This window comes from Rhopalosiphum maidis, chromosome 4, assembly GCF_003676215.2.
Source record: "Rhopalosiphum maidis isolate BTI-1 chromosome 4, ASM367621v3, whole genome shotgun sequence".
In the NCBI taxonomy this organism is placed as follows: Eukaryota; Metazoa; Arthropoda; class Insecta; order Hemiptera; family Aphididae; genus Rhopalosiphum; species Rhopalosiphum maidis.
In genome coordinates this window covers 27,297,917-27,314,026 of record NC_040880.1, presented here as the reverse complement: position 1 = coordinate 27,314,026, position 16,110 = coordinate 27,297,917, and the positions used below count along the sequence as shown (strand labels likewise).

At 25.1% G+C, this 16,110-nt stretch overlaps 1 protein-coding gene, 1 non-coding gene and 1 pseudogene across 5 annotated transcripts; 1 reads left to right on the top strand and 2 right to left on the bottom strand.

Moving 5' to 3' along the window:
- The first annotated feature begins 246 nt into the window (after window positions 1–246).
- LOC113556279 lies at window positions 247–9,691 on the top strand (annotated as a pseudogene).
- LOC113550746 lies at window positions 772–975 on the bottom strand. The gene has a single exon (XR_003405055.1). It is a non-coding gene; the product is annotated as a small nucleolar RNA U3 (small nucleolar RNA).
- LOC113554269 (procollagen-lysine,2-oxoglutarate 5-dioxygenase) lies at window positions 5,152–15,505 on the bottom strand. 4 transcript variants are annotated; one of them, XM_026958411.1, is made up of 16 exons: window positions 15,125–15,505; window positions 11,841–11,929; window positions 11,641–11,774; window positions 11,403–11,569; window positions 11,068–11,244; window positions 10,481–10,680; window positions 10,262–10,393; window positions 10,061–10,179; window positions 9,884–9,985; window positions 9,699–9,824; window positions 8,260–8,398; window positions 8,020–8,202; window positions 7,844–7,948; window positions 7,307–7,456; window positions 5,869–5,997; window positions 5,152–5,785 (listed from the first exon to the last, which is right to left on the bottom strand). In XM_026958411.1, exons 1-16 carry the CDS (start codon window positions 15,222–15,224, stop codon window positions 5,630–5,632), a joined length of 2,208 nt encoding a protein of 735 aa, XP_026814212.1. In that variant the 5' UTR covers window positions 15,225–15,505; the 3' UTR covers window positions 5,152–5,629. The 4 variants fall into 4 exon arrangements, 3 of the variants coding, with proteins under 3 accessions (XP_026814212.1, XP_026815031.1, XP_026816142.1); XM_026959230.1 differs by lacking the exon at window positions 7,307–7,456 and adding an exon at window positions 7,626–7,772 and having other exon boundaries at window positions 15,125–15,500; XR_003405402.1 differs by lacking the exon at window positions 5,152–5,785 and adding an exon at window positions 7,579–7,772 and having other exon boundaries at window positions 5,870–5,997.
- Window positions 15,506–16,110: the final 605 nt, after the last annotated feature.

Below are 16,110 nucleotides of genomic sequence, written 5' to 3'. Positions count from 1 at the left end.
TAAATAGTTCACTTTTACGTGTATTATGAATTTTATAATATATGCAATGCGCAATAATTTTTTCAAAATATGTAGATTGATTTTATGATAATGGTAAAGTGATCTACCATAGTTTTTGTGATTTAAATTATATACACCCGCAATTCGTAGATATGATTAGATATTAAATTTGAAATACAATTTATCTGATACACCACATTCCTCTAATCCTCTAGCAATCTCCTTTCAAGTAATGAGGAAGAAATAATGAAAAACTTTGTTTTTTAATACGCTATAATAATTAGGTAAAAAAAAGGTTACAATTTTAAATTACCATTATTAGGTAATATGAAATTAAATAATATATATTTATAGTTTATGTATGATATATTTGCGATTTGTTTTACATATAAAAATTAATTTAAATCTATTGTATTAATTATAAAAAAAATGAAACTTATAGCTTTAGAACTCTACGATTAATGAAATAAATATTCTTAGAAATATAAATATAGTATACCGATTGACTGCTGTTAGAATAGTTTTTAGTTGTTAGACATGAGGACTGATTTATTATCGAGTTCTAACTAAAATATCCATATTAATTACTGTTATTTAATCAATAACAACAATGTAATTTGACTCTTATAAATTAGTACAACTTACTTCGGTTTCATTTTAGGGAAGTCAAAATATAAATAGTGCCCCCCCTTTGATTATAAAGACTAGTAGTACATAATAATCAACGATAATTTCTTTTAAATCTTAAATTAAAAAGGATTATTAAAGTGGACCACTCAGACTGTTCACCCACCATCCGGCGAACCGTAAGCGATCATCGTTGCTAGATTATCATTACCGCGGAGCGATAGATAACTAGCCATCTCACGCTCAGGTGAATGAACAAGTCTCATCATCGTGGCCGATGACGACTCCAGATTTGCACCTGGAGGGGACGATGCATACTACAGAAATGATCCTGTGAAGTATGATCTTAATTTCAACAGCCGATTTGCACGCACTTATAACAAATACCGTCTCTTCGATAAGTCACTCGAAAATTTATTAATCCCGTAGATTAAACATCGAAATGACAGTGTTGTCCATTCTACTCCTTAGTTATATTATGCGTATAAAACTGAATTGGAAAAGTATACAATAGTTTTTTGTTTTCGAATATTATTGAGGTAGAATCACGGATTAATAACGATTTTCAACAGAATATAATAACATTATATAAAAGCGCCATCTGTTGAACGGAAATGTACCATACACGTCAATTGAATAAATTGTTCGAAACCTTCAATTTTTCTTTCAAATAAAATTTCTGTCATTTTAAATCATTATTCGATTGATATAATATCATAAAATATGTCTTGATTAAAATCTTAAATTATAATTCTTGATAGTTTTTAGGTTTTTATATAGTCTTGAACCGATGAGAAATGAATTGGATTTTTTTTTTTTTTTGTAGTATTTTTTATTCTGAAATCCACTGAAAAGATTTACTCAAAACGTTCATATAGTATCACAGTGTTTGAAATATCAATATATAATTACATATAATGTATAATTATACTATTCTAATAATCATCAGATCACACGTCGGAGTTTAGACATTAGCTGAATAAGTTGTCAGAATTATTTAAGACCACGACGGTTAACAAAATCCTTAGGAGACGGATATTGCACTCGCTACTTTCTGCACTTTGCGCAATTTATTGATCAAGGTGGCGAGGTATAAAAAATATTAATTATTTATCAATCTTCAATAACATCATAGAAAAGAGTAAATTTGTTCTATGTTCTATTATGTGGTTAAAATTTAACGATAACAATTTAACACTGTCTTTATCATGATTTTGAATTTGAAACTATATTACCTTTTACCTATATTATTTACAGTGTACTTTGTACTTTTAAATTATAATGCAGTAAATTGTAATTTGTATTTACCTATTTGTTTCTAGTTGTTATGTTCTTGATTAGTAATTTAAATAATTTAATTGATTAATGCATAGTTATACAATTACATTATTTTTAAAAGAATGCATAGGTATTATTTAATTTTGTGCTGGTATTTCATTTGAATATTTACCCTGTGCTTAGTAAATACTTTGCATAAACTCATTTTATTTCTTTAGATTTTCTAATAAAAAATGGAACTGCCAATGTTTTACTAAATGCTTCTGGGGAATCAAGTATATATAATAAAAAAAAATGGTGAGATATATAGTTAGAATAACATTTTCCTCTGTTATTAATTTAAGTAAATTCTTACACAATAAGCTTATATAATATGTTCAGTATATTTGGAATCTGAACTAAAGTTTTAATAAAATTCTTAGTCAAAGAATGCTTAATAATTCACCAAAATGACAAGTGAAATTAATACTATGTGCTGTTCCCACAATAAATATTATATACACAAGTAAAGAGAATGAAAATAAATATATACTTACTTGTAATTATAACAAGCACTTAAAATTCAAATTACGTAGTAAGTTAGATTGTTTTTCTTAATACTTCAATGACTATATGACTACATCACTGTAAAATTTTAATGCATTTCATAAAATATTGTAGTTAGATAATAAATGTCGATTATAGTAATGACAATATTAATATTATCATATAACAGTCAGATCATGAGATATACTTAGTGCTATTGAAAATATTTATTTAATCAAAAATATATTTAAGATTAGTAACCTTTTTGATGAGTTATTTTAATACCTATTCTTTATTTCTGGAATATTTAATATTTGTCTTCAGAAACATACCCTACTATACAGTATACACAATACCATATAACCATGAGTATGGATCAATCTGAATTTGCAATTAAGAAGGAAAGTTATAGTTCCATTAAAAATGAAAATGACATTTATTTTGATATTCCTCTTTTAAGTTCTGTAAAAGAAGAAGTTGTCCGGTGATCAACTTTTCCTTATTGATAAGTAAGGTTTACAGTAATATATTTTATATTATAGTATTATATTACAGTATTATATTTTATAATAAATATACCTTATAATGGGCTTAAATTTTGAATCAGTAAAATGTATATTTTTATTATTTCAGCAGTATTAATAAAAATGTAGAAAAATCGAAAAATGTACAGGAGTAAATTGTCAAATAAAAACCAAAGTTTGTGTGTTAAATTATCTAGACTTTGATAGTCGTTTCTCTAAAGCAGAACCTGAAGATTTAGATAATAGTTTTCAACCATAGTGAGTAAATTAACATATTTTAACCTCTTTTGTAACTTTTTTTTTTCTTTTTTTGATAGTATTGATAGCTATAAGCTTATAGTGTTAAAGTAGCACTTAAAATATTTCACCCAAACAGTGGCATATCCTTATTGCCTTGTATGGATGGAGGGGATCAACAAAAAAATATACATCATCCCATTTGTATATACACATATTACCGAAGGATCCTAATTAAAAATTATTTTGTAATCTGCAAGTTGTTTAATATTTTTTGCAGGTTAATCATACATTCACTTTACAATTGTTAAAATACTGTATTACTGTTAATACTCACAACATATATTTTGTAAATTATTTATATATTGTTATCTTTCAGTGGTACTGATGAAACTGATAAATTTAAATTAGAAATAGAATACAATGATAAAACAATTATAATTGAAAAAGAAACGCTTGAAGATACTGTATTTGAGAGTGAAATCGTTATTGAGAAAAATGAAATACTTTCAATTTTGAACAAAGAAAAATGTAATGCTGATTATTATTCTGAATTTGCTGATTTACAAACTACAATTCATAAAGATTTAATTAATTCTAATAATAAATCCAATATAAATGCGAGTAAAAGTGAAAACAGCTATATTTGTGATTTATGTTATCAACCATTTATCAATAAAAAATTACTAACTTTTCATATAAAATGTCATTTTCCTAATTTGCCCAGATAATAGTTTCAAAAGTTTTTGTTCAAAAGATACTAAATGTAAACGACTAAAAAAATGTAAAGAAAAAGAAGAAAATATATTTGTGTGTAAAATTTGTTGCAAAGAATTCAATGATCTGTCTAATTGTCGAAGACATACACTAAATCACATTAATACGAATAAATTTAAATGTCACTTTTGTCAGAAACAATTTACTGTTGAATACAATCTTAGAGTTCATATTAGATTACACACTGGTGAATTCCCATATAAATGTGACATTTGTCATTTAACATTTTATCGTAATGACATTATGTTAACACAGAAAAATTCATGAAGATCGCAAAATATACGATTGTAAGGATTGCCACAAACAATTTTCTTATAAAAACACATTATTGCGTCATGCTAAAATTCATCAAATGGAAAATTTATTTTATTCGTGCTATCATTGTCAGCAATCATTTACACGAAAAGATGTACTTACTTACTGTTCATTTGAGATCAAAACATACTGGTGAGAAGCCGTATAAATGTTGAATTTGTAAGAAAGATTTTTTTGAAAACAGTGTTCTAGTACGTCATATAATGATTCACAATAAGAAAAAAATTTAAAGTTTAATGATACAAAAAAAAAAATTGCAAGGTTATAATTATATTAACAATATTAGAGTTTGTTATACTAATGAGAATGAAAATAATATTCGTCTAAGTAGTCAATGGTATTAAATCGTATTTATTTCTTATTTTTCTGACTATTAACATTTATTAAATTGCATGTTAAAAATACATTGTATAATAGTAATCATAATAAATGGAAAAATGTTAAAACTTGATATTTTTCTACATTCAAATCATTTAATTATTTTTTGTCTTTAATTATCTTTATCTGTAAACACTTAAATTAGTGCCCTTAAAGTTTATATCTTTCTTAATATACAGATCCTATCTTTTATTTGCTCAATATTTTGCTAAAACAAATATATTTTGAATTGTCAGCATGTGCTGTGATCTGTGGTAATAAAGCTTTGCTTAAAATTGTTTTATAAATGATATGAAATTATAGTATAATTGCTCGCAAATTTAATATTATGGCCTATAAGGCCACTATACTACTATTTTACTTTGAGATGGAAAAATGATAATAGTGAAGGACATATGGACTGTTTTCTGTCGTCACATATTCTAAACATTAAATGAAAAATTATATTTAACTTATACATAAAGAATAATTATAACACAAAAATATTTTTAAAAGATTATTTGGTAGGTAATTTTTATTTTAAACTTAATTACAAAAATATTAAATTATTTTGTCTGTAAATTATTTAAATAATTTTATAATAGAATAATATTTTTAGAAATAATTCAGCCCTCACAATAACTCAAATCTCAAAGATAAACATATATTTGTTTTATGTATTTTTGATTTATTAATCGAATATAATAGTTAATAACTAATAGATATTTCAAGGAGCAAGAAAAAAATTTGAGTAATGAGTTATCACAATTTGACTGTAACATATAATAATTTATATATATTGTAAAAAAAGTAAAAAAAGTTCTGTGATTATAACATCACCTATAATCTAAATGACTAATTATTGTTCGTGAGGTTGGATAAAAAAAAAAAATTTCAACAACTCTAAAAATCTAAACACAAAATATATAATATATAAAAAAATAATTTGTTCGTGGTTGAATCATTTATCTGCAAAAATGCAAAGGTTATTAAGGATCAACAAAAGATATCATGATATATCTGGTGCCATTGGTGACTTCAAGTCCCTCGTGGTAATGTGTGAGTCGTCCTGGATGCATTAGCATCCAACCAACTTTCATATCTGTGACTTTACACTTGTATCTCAAAAAATGGCAGCCTCCTCCCTATATATATATATAAAAAAAAAATAATAAATACTATGGAATGAGTGTTTTGACAACACTAATTAGTGTGAAAAATACTTTACATGATAATCTTTTCCTGGAGAATTTAAAGCTATATTGATGGTGTAGGTAGACGAATCATGGTGTGGTCTCAAAGAAGCCTGACCAAGTGGGTTGTACTTGACAACAAAGTTCATTACAGAACGAGGGGGCTAAAAAGTGTTTACAAAATAATATTAATCATTGAAAATTATTTGTATTTAGGATAATAATTAATCACAATTATCCAGGGTTACATGCATTAAATTAATAAAATGTTGTAATGCATTTAAAATAATATCTATATAGGTAATACAGAAATTAGAAACATACATTTTTTCTATCAAAGTGCCAATTTTTACTTGTATAGCATTAATTCATTTTTTTTGATTTAAGTGAAAAGATTAAAAAATAAATTGTTCTTTTGTGTAATTAAATTGTTTTCAATAAGTTTATACTTAATGTTCATATTATAGTGTTATAACTTATTATTTGATAAAATAGTAAAACTAATTATTATGATTAATGACTCAGTCAAACGCAATGGCAAAACTTAAAAAGGTAAGATTAATGAGTAATCTCATATAGATTCAGGAGTTGATATTCATGCCATTTAATATTGTCATATATGAGGCTGTAAAAGAAATCATTTAAATAGGAAGTACGAAGTATTGTTACCAAATCATGGCTAATCTGTACATTTAAAAATGATATTGAATACTGAATTAATATAATATAATAATATAGTTAATATCCAGAAGTGAAGCCATCATGCAAGGCTTTGTACTCAAATCATTTAGGTTTGGGTGTTGGATACTACATTTACTCGGAGGTTTAAACACCAGAATATAAAATTTAAACCAACATTTGGGTATTAATAATTCAATCAGGTTACATGGATGTCGAGTAGTTCAGACAAAATTAAAATAATATAAAGAGTAATTAGATATATGCTGTAAATATATACCTTAAGAAAGACATTTCTTGTGCATCTTCAAAATAATTTAGCCCCCCAAAAACGATGAGCTTATTTGTGCATATGTTATGAATAATACTTATTTAGTCTATTATTAAATAACTATATGAAACAAAACTAGTTTTTGCGTATGAAATTTGTAAGATAAGAAGCTATTTGAGTTTTTGGTTAACTGGAATGTTTTATTTGGGTTTCAGTTAATTTTAGCATTAGTAAAAATAATCATTCATAAGCTAGATTAAGTACTAAGCATTTTATTTATAATACCGTGTACTAATTATACGATATAATAAACTATTGTTTCAATAAAAAAAAAAAATCAAATCTAACTATAATTTGAATTTTTAGGTTTAATAATTTTAATTACTGTTAAAATATATGAAACTAAAATTGTATAGTAGAACATTAGCTAGTTAAAGCAAGCAAGCATAAACTAATATTTTATAAAAATATAATATACAATTAGTTTATAATTAATAAATAATTAAAAGTAAAAAGCAGCTTACGCCATCTGAGTAATAGCCAAGATACACATGCTCCTGTAATCGGGAAACAAATAGTCTTAAGAACTCTAGCCACACATTTTGTAACCCCACTTGTTTCATATGAATGTCTCTTGTTGGCACAGCTTCATATCCATTATCCAATCTGGGATCCTATGGTTTGAGGTTATCATGCACTATTGTTAATATATTACTCATACATATTACTATTTAGTATTTTTATACATTTAATAATATTATGTTTATTTTTTTAATGTCAAGCAGAGAACACACACATGCTATTATATTGTTTAAATTTTGTTTGGTTTTCATTCCCACATACGTCGTGAATGTAACCAATAAACGCTTTCTTTTGTATAGGCAGAACATATGAGCGAAGAAATTCGAGCCAATGCTTCTCAAGTCCAACTTGATTCATGTGTATGTCTCTGGTTGGAACAGCTTCATAACCAGTTCGAAGGCGTGTGTCCTTCAATTCAATTTATGTCATTTGCTGTTCAAATTTCAATATCACAAATATTATATTTATTAATGACTTACATTATTTGTACCATCTGACCATTGACCGAAATTCTCCATAATTTCAATGAATTCTCGACAAAACTGTTCAGTTACAATTGGGAACCAAAATACATCTGGACATGGCTTTAAAGTAAAAAAAATATATACATTAAGAATATTTTCAATATATTGTTAAAATTTAGTAAAACAGATACCTCAGCCGGTTTTTTATCGGGATTGAAATTTTCCATATATTCTGGATGAATATAACGCTGTTCCCAGTCATATCTGTTTTCAAATAATTGATATACTTCAGGATTCTTAAGAGTTATATCAAATGTTTCTGAATCAATCAAATGTCCATAAGTATATTGATTATCAATATACATAAAAACTCCCTAAAAATAACATTTTCATTCATCATTTTCAACTTTAAAATTATGACTACAAAATACCTTTTCTCTTAATGATTTACTAAATGCCATATCATAGTCCAAATTATCTTCTTTGTACGATGGTCTGGTAAATTTATTTTCTAAAATTGTACCTTTCATTAAATAACAAGTACTTATATAAGGTACATTCCAAATCCCCCTAAAACATTATTATAAATTTATCATCAATATATTAATTTTAATTTTGTTTATTTTTAAGCAAATTTGTTATTATAAAATGCAACAGGGGAATTTAATAGAATTAGCAACTTAAAAGGAAGTGCCCTTTAATTGATCATAAACTAGGATAGGGTCAGAATTGCATCTACTATGACGAGGACACAGTTAGTTTTTCATTGTAGTCAACTGAATAAAGTTGTGCTAAGGAATAACAAGACAAAAAAAGGATATTTAATACTTACTAAATTTAAATACGTATCAAAGTTATTAATAGAGAATAAAAATACAACACAAGTAAAAAGCATTATATTTTAGACTTCTTTTAACAAATTGTTTAATAATGTAGATTAGTATTTTTCAAAATTAAAACTTAATTTAAACAACTATGCTATAAATATTTTTTTTTTGATGATTTCAGGTGTAGTGTACAATGGGATTTAAGAATATAATAATAGCTGTATTAATAACAGCAAGTATATTTGCAATGGTAACAGATGTCTGTGGTAAACGTGGCCGTGGGAGAAGTAGATCAAAGAGCAGGGTGCAAATTGGATTACCTATTACAGGAAAATATAGAGACCCAGAATCTGACCAATACTACAATCATAACGATGTAATGTGCCAAATATTTGTTAATAGAGTTAAGAAGATTAATTATTATTATCTATTTTATTTTAGGGAGCTAAAATAGTCATGGCATCACATTTTGATTATGAGTATGTACTTGGGCATAAAATAGTATTTGTTTGTGTAGCCAGAGGAAATCCGAGACCTCAAATCACTTGGTATAAAGATGGTACTGAATTGTACTATCATTATAATCACCATGTAAGTAAAATATTTTGAAAAACAATTTCATAGGATCAATTAAGATACTATCTAATGATTATATGAAATAAAATAATTACATAAGTAGCTGTTAAAGAGCTTACATATTTTGAATAATTTGTTGTTATTTTTTTAAATAATAATAATATAAATAATATTATATAAAATATATTCAATTATTAATATACTTTCATGTAATGGGATTGTAATAGCTTGTTTTATTTAAGGTGCATGAATGGAATGTTGCCGAAGATAGTATTAAATCTAAATTAGAAATCGACCCAGGAACACAAATGGATGCTGGTGTGTACGAGTGTTCAGCTGACAATAAATACAGTATAGACCGAAGAAGTTTCAAAACAGATTTCAGTATAGCATTTGAATCGTAGTAAAAAATAATAATAAATAGATGTGTATCTTAAATAAAATAATTTTTCTTGATTAATACTTACGTTTTATTGTAATTGACAATATCCATATAGTCAAATGATCGAGCATAGAATCCATCTTTAGATAAGGCTCCCCAAAAATTAGACCAAGCTTTAAATGGTCGCGTGAGCATTGGAGCAATGATTTTCCTAAATACATAATAAATAAAACATGATATGCTGTAAATAATTGACAAAAATATTCTTACTTATTACGCTGAATTAATGTTTTCAATGTTTGTGGATTATCTAAATGTGCTTCATTCTCAATGTAAAACAAATAGTCACACAGTTTACTAGTGCATAATGAACTGATACAAATAATATTTAATAAATTAAGACAATTAACAAATATAAATAATATGAATATTCAAAACAATATTTACAATGAAAAGTGTCGCGCATGTATGCTTTCTTCTGCAGTCTTATGAAACACAAATGATGCATTGTATTGATCACCTATCCTAGAAATAAATTTATCCACATGCTCTTTATGATATTCCACCTAAATGTTTGAAATCAAGAGTAAAATAGTTAAAAATTAAGAGTATAAACTAATTTAGTTTTGATGAATATAAAATATTTACCAATGTAGTCATAGACAAAAACAGTCTGTTCTTTGGATAATCAATATTTTCAATTTTATTTAAAAACTCATCAAAAAATGGGGTTGGTTTATCAACAATTATAGATAATAGCACTTTTGGGTAATTTTCTTCCTAAAATAAATAAACATTAACCAATTATAGCTTGTACATAAATCTATTATAAATTTGTATGGAAGAGTAAATTATAGTTGAAAGAACCTTGAGTGTTGAAAGATCCAAATTGTTGTCATAACATGTACTACAGCCACTTTCAGGAGACCATTTATTTGGAATATAATTTGTGTAGCTATTGAATGTTATTTTAGATAATCCATTTCCATGGACAACAGCCGGTTGAGTATTAAAATTAATATTCTCCAATACATATGATTTGTTTACAAGTTTCAGTTTTATATCGTCTGAAATTACAAGTAAAATACATTTAGATTAATTGATAAAAAAATAAAAGCAGGCATTTTTCACATATTTACTATATTACTAATATATATTAGTTGCAGGAAAATTCTATTAAATTAAAAAATTATTATTACATTCTAAAAATAGTAAAGAACTGTGGTTGCTTAAAGAATTTTTCCAATATTAAAAATAATAATTTACAAACTGTACTTGAAGAAATTATAAGTTAGAACATCATGTATTTACCATGATATTTAATAAATGTATAATATAACATAAATATAAACAGTGTACATAAATACTATAAACTTTAAGATTGATTAATAATATAAAATCAATCTAACTGAATATTTAAAATTCAGATAGAAAAAATTTAAAAATGTTCTAACCTTCAGCAAGATAGACATTTTGAAACAATTTTGCATAATTATCCAACTTAATGTTAAGCTTTTCACGTAAATCAGTATTTAAATACAAATTTGTCAAATGTAATTGGTCATCTCCAAGATTTTTTATTGGCTTCTCTGATAGAAACTTATACAATTTGCTAGCATAGCCAATTATACCTGTTTTTAAATAAAAGTTTTAAAATTAATAACATTTCATAAACATTTATTTTTGCTGTGAAAATTTAAACTGTAATAATATTAAATATTATACAACCAGTATTAATTCACTATATTTAAAATTGTGTATTGAAATTAACATGTAATTGTAAACAAACCTCCAGAGTTTAAAAATCTATAACCATTCTGATCAACAGTAGGATATTGATCTGCTAATTTTCTATCTGGCCAACAACTGTTTTCGGTTGAAATTACTATTGAAGAATCAAACTCAGTGAACTTATTTAGAATTGTACTGCTGTTTGCTAAAATTACAACATCATACCTAAAAATGCATGATATAATTTACTAAGTATCATAGTTAATAAAATATTGTTTTAATTATAAATATATTACGCATCGGTGAGTAATACTGCTAAGTTATCATTGTTTTTATAAGGCTCTAATGCTTCAAGATACAAATTTAGTTTGTAACCACCGCCAACACTATTCATGTTACCTCCTTGCCATGGCTTATCAAAACCAAGCACCTATATAAAAATGCATAAATTAAAAATTGAAAAGAAATACATACAGTTTTAAAAAACTATATTTACTTTAGTTTTAAGGCCATTTAGGTTAGCAGAATCGATAAATCTTTTGTAACCATCATTTTTTTCAGAAGCTACTGTGAGTACGAGCAAATCTAAAAATAATTATTTCTAAATTTTTATACTTGTAAAAAAAATTTAATTGTTTGAAACTTTTATGTAATTTAAAGTTGTAATAACTTGATAAATACCTGTAATAAGTAAATACAAACCTATTTATTTCTTAAATTATTTAAACAATTAAAACGTCAATTTGTATTAATATTTTTACCTTATTTACTATGGACCTATAAAATACATATAAGGTACCTAATTATGCTACTTATTATATTTAATATTGAATTATAATAATATTTATTTATCTATTGAACATTTTTAGGCTTAGCTAAATTAAAATCATGTAAAAAATGAACTTTAGTCAATATTGACAAGCAAAATCAATCCAATATCAAATGACAAACATTAAAATAATAAATAAACATAAAAACATAATATTGTTATTTATATTTTAATCTTTTTCAGGTTTCAATACAAAAATAAAATATATACATATTAATATTTTTGGTGGATTGACATTGATAACTGTCGTATACATCATGCAATGGCTTGATGTAGATTAGGTATCTCGGTACCTGATTCCCAAACCGTCAAACAAGTAGTATCGATACTTGCGGTAAGCGCTTACTCAACAATTCTTTGGTGACCACGATAACGAGTACTACGCAAAGGAAAATTTAATAATACCTCGCACAACATAGATGTTGGACAAAAGTTCTATACTTATATAGAAATAATTAAAAACCTAAGATTCAATTATTTAACTCTTTATATATTTAATATATTTTAACTATATTGTGATTTATATTTTAGTTATAGTAGTAACTATCCTACCAATTGTGGACTAAATTTAGAAATTTTTATATTATTATTATTATACCAACGTATTTTTTTTTTAAGTATTTTCATCATCAAAATTCTAATATAATTAAAACAGATATTAATAAAGTTAATAACAAGTGTACAATATTTATATATTTTACTTGAATTTATAAAAAAATATTATATTCATTATTCTATTTATATTAAAAAAATATTCAATTTTATAATCAGCATATTTCTTAAAAAATTATAAGATAATATAATTAGTGTGCATCAGATTTATAGATTACACAATACACGTACAACAAAAGATAAAAATTGTTGTTATTAATAGTATATAGTTGCAGTTTAAATAAAATAAAACATTATATAATATGATTAGATAAAAGTTTGTGAATCTAGAAGTGAAATTAACAAAATATTCATGTGAACATATGTAAGGAAGAAAGAACAGAATGACATTTCCGACTGACCCTAGTAAAAATAAATGATAAAATGCAAACAGGAAGCACACATTAATGATTAATATTACAGATAATAAATAATATATTAGAAAAATCATACAAAAATGTATTTTATTTATATGGTAATATTAGTTAGGTAATATAATACTTATTACTTATAAAATAAAATAATTATTTAATAATAACTGTAGGTATGTATTAATATTTAATTTTACATCATAGTAATAGTTGATAAATAACTATTTTTTTCTAAGAACTAGAAACAAACTATTAAACCTAAGAGAAATTTATGAATTAAATGATAGTGATAAGTAAAAAATATAATGATTAAGCTATATAACAGTTCCAAAGTTTGATATTTCCAATGCTATGTATCATGTATGTTAATATTAATTAATTAGACATGTTAAAAATGTATTATTAATATATATTTTAGTTAAATTCATACATGTAATAAACTATATTTTTCCCCAGGTACCTATCTATTTTCTTGAATTTATATTATTAAATAATACATAATATGCTCTTTTATATTTTGACTAAATATATTGTAAATAATACATTAGGGTATATATATATACTTAAAGGAACCATTTATAGAAAAAAGTTTTACAAATATATTCAAAACTAATAGATATATTTTATTACAATATAGTTAATAATTAAGCTGAACATGCTCAATTTGATTTATGAAGTATTTAGAATAAAGATTCCACATAACAGCTCCATACTTCAAAAAAGACCTCATAATTTTATAGAATCTTTAATTTAAATTCATAAGTCATTACTCATTAGGTACATATTTTTCTTACTAAACTAAGAATTTGTAATGATTTATTTTAACTTTAAGTAAACAATACTGACTATATTTAGTATCTAAAAAAATTTTATTTGGCAATTAAATAATTACAAGCCAATAAATAATGACAGTGCATAATATCAAAAATTAAAAATAATATTTAGCAAAACGCCAAAACATAATCGATACATGTACAATGCACAATTGTATACATTTGCCCAATACTAGTATCTTTAATAAAAAAAAAACATTTTAATTAAAACTTGTTAATTAATTTGTTGCAATATACAACAATTAAGATAATTTTAAGCAGGAATTAGAACTTAAAACAAGTGTTTAAACTAAACTAGAACAATTAAAGTTAATTAGAGTTAGAAAGATTACTCCTACTTCAAAACAAAAAAAACAAAATATAATGGTTATTATATAAATAATATATAATATGTATTAAAATTGGAAAGCTAGAGTATCAAACTTCTGAAACTTTAAGCAAATAAATAACACCTAGGATTGACAGGTATATTATTTGTAAATTAGTTACTTTTAAATATGATACCAATTAAAAATATTGGTAAATTTTAATAGAGTATCAACTTTTTACAGTAACACGTTGATGATTCAATACAAATTAACCCAGTAGTATAAAAATAATATAGTCAAATAAAAAGATAACGGTAAATTTTATTTTATAAAATTATCAAAAAAAAAAAAATAAACAATTGGTATTTAAATTTATTTTATATTTTGAATAAAAATATTGTCAAATAGTTTTAAATAAAAAATAAAAATGATGAACTATTTATGAGTTAGTCTATCTACCGAGTTTAATAAATGAAAAATAGAATAAAAACTCTCCCTGTGAAAAAAATGTATCTAAACCTCTGTACTGTTTAGGCTATTAATTATTATTTGTCAATAATTCCATATAGATTCTTTATATTTTATATATTGTTTACTGAAATAGGTATTACCTATGCTGATTGCTGGTACCTATACTCAATACTGTACCTACATAAATATTGAATTAAGTACCTATTTACTATTTTATTTTTGAATCTATGTTCTGGAATACGAATTAACTAAGAGCTGCGGAGGCGTTGACAAAAATAACACACTAGACGAAGTAATAAACAATAAATTATACTCACTAAGATCATTTTTGGCGCTCACGTCTTTTTCGGTGGACGCAGAGTCCAACGCGAATAACAATCCGCAGACGGCTATGCAAACGCCAAATGGGATTTTCATTGTTTTTGAGGCCTATTCAATTATTTATTAAATACATAACAGTTCGTAACTCGCTCTGCAAGTACTGGAGTTAATAGTTGATATAAGTTAAATCTACGGCAATTGCAAATTTGAAATTACTGCACTGATCAGTAGTCAACGCGATAAAAACCGCTACCGGAGAACCGCACATGTACGATTACCAGAGGACGACTGAACAGTAAACCGCGTTCACTTATGAGTTCAGATCCACAATTGAATAATATATCATACAGGATAATATAGTACGGGGAATACGAACCGCACTCCACAGTTCCCCGTGTGGCGTGTGTGACTCGCCCACCAGATTAGTTTATCGCGTTACCGGAAGAGCATGCGCACCGGACATGAACAACACAAATCATCTCGCCAGATGGCGGTACGAGTGTGAAAACAACGTTATTTTGGTAAGTATAATATAGGTATATCGTATGTAATATATATATACAATATATCAAAAATAAAAAATCACACAAAATGAATCAAGATGGAGAAATATTTCGTGTATAAATTATTATCATATTAATTATTTATTTATTTAATTTTTAAGGCTTAGATAGAAATAAACTTATAAGAATATTATTATGAGGTAGGTAGTAAACTAGTAACTTAGAAATGAATATTATGTTACATTATATTATTGTTGTGGATGTATAAATTAAGTGATTAATAATAATGTGTATTGGAATCGTATTTTATACATTTTTAAAAGCAAATTAAAAACAGTTTTTATTAATATACTTTTAAAAGTTCGGCAATGGTTCTAGGTGTATACAGAGTGTTCCACGAGGATTTACCCATTGCGATATCTCCTGAAATAATCGTATTAAATAATTCGCAGTTTTTTTCGAAACTAGAAAAAATATTA

Bases quoted from the DNA above. Each gene is read 5' to 3' on its own strand.
- LOC113554269 (XM_026958411.1), bottom strand. From the start codon at position 15,224: ATGAAAATCCCATTTGGCGTTTGCATAGCCGTCTGCGGATTGTTATTC. The intron at 11,570-11,640 runs GTAATATATTTA...ATGCATTTTTAG, and splicing joins GCAGTATTACTCACCGATGC to GTATGATGTTGTAATTTTAG. The intron at 9,986-10,060 runs GTAAATATTGTT...TATTTGTATCAG, and splicing joins CATGCGCGACACTTTTCATT to TTCATTATGCACTAGTAAAC.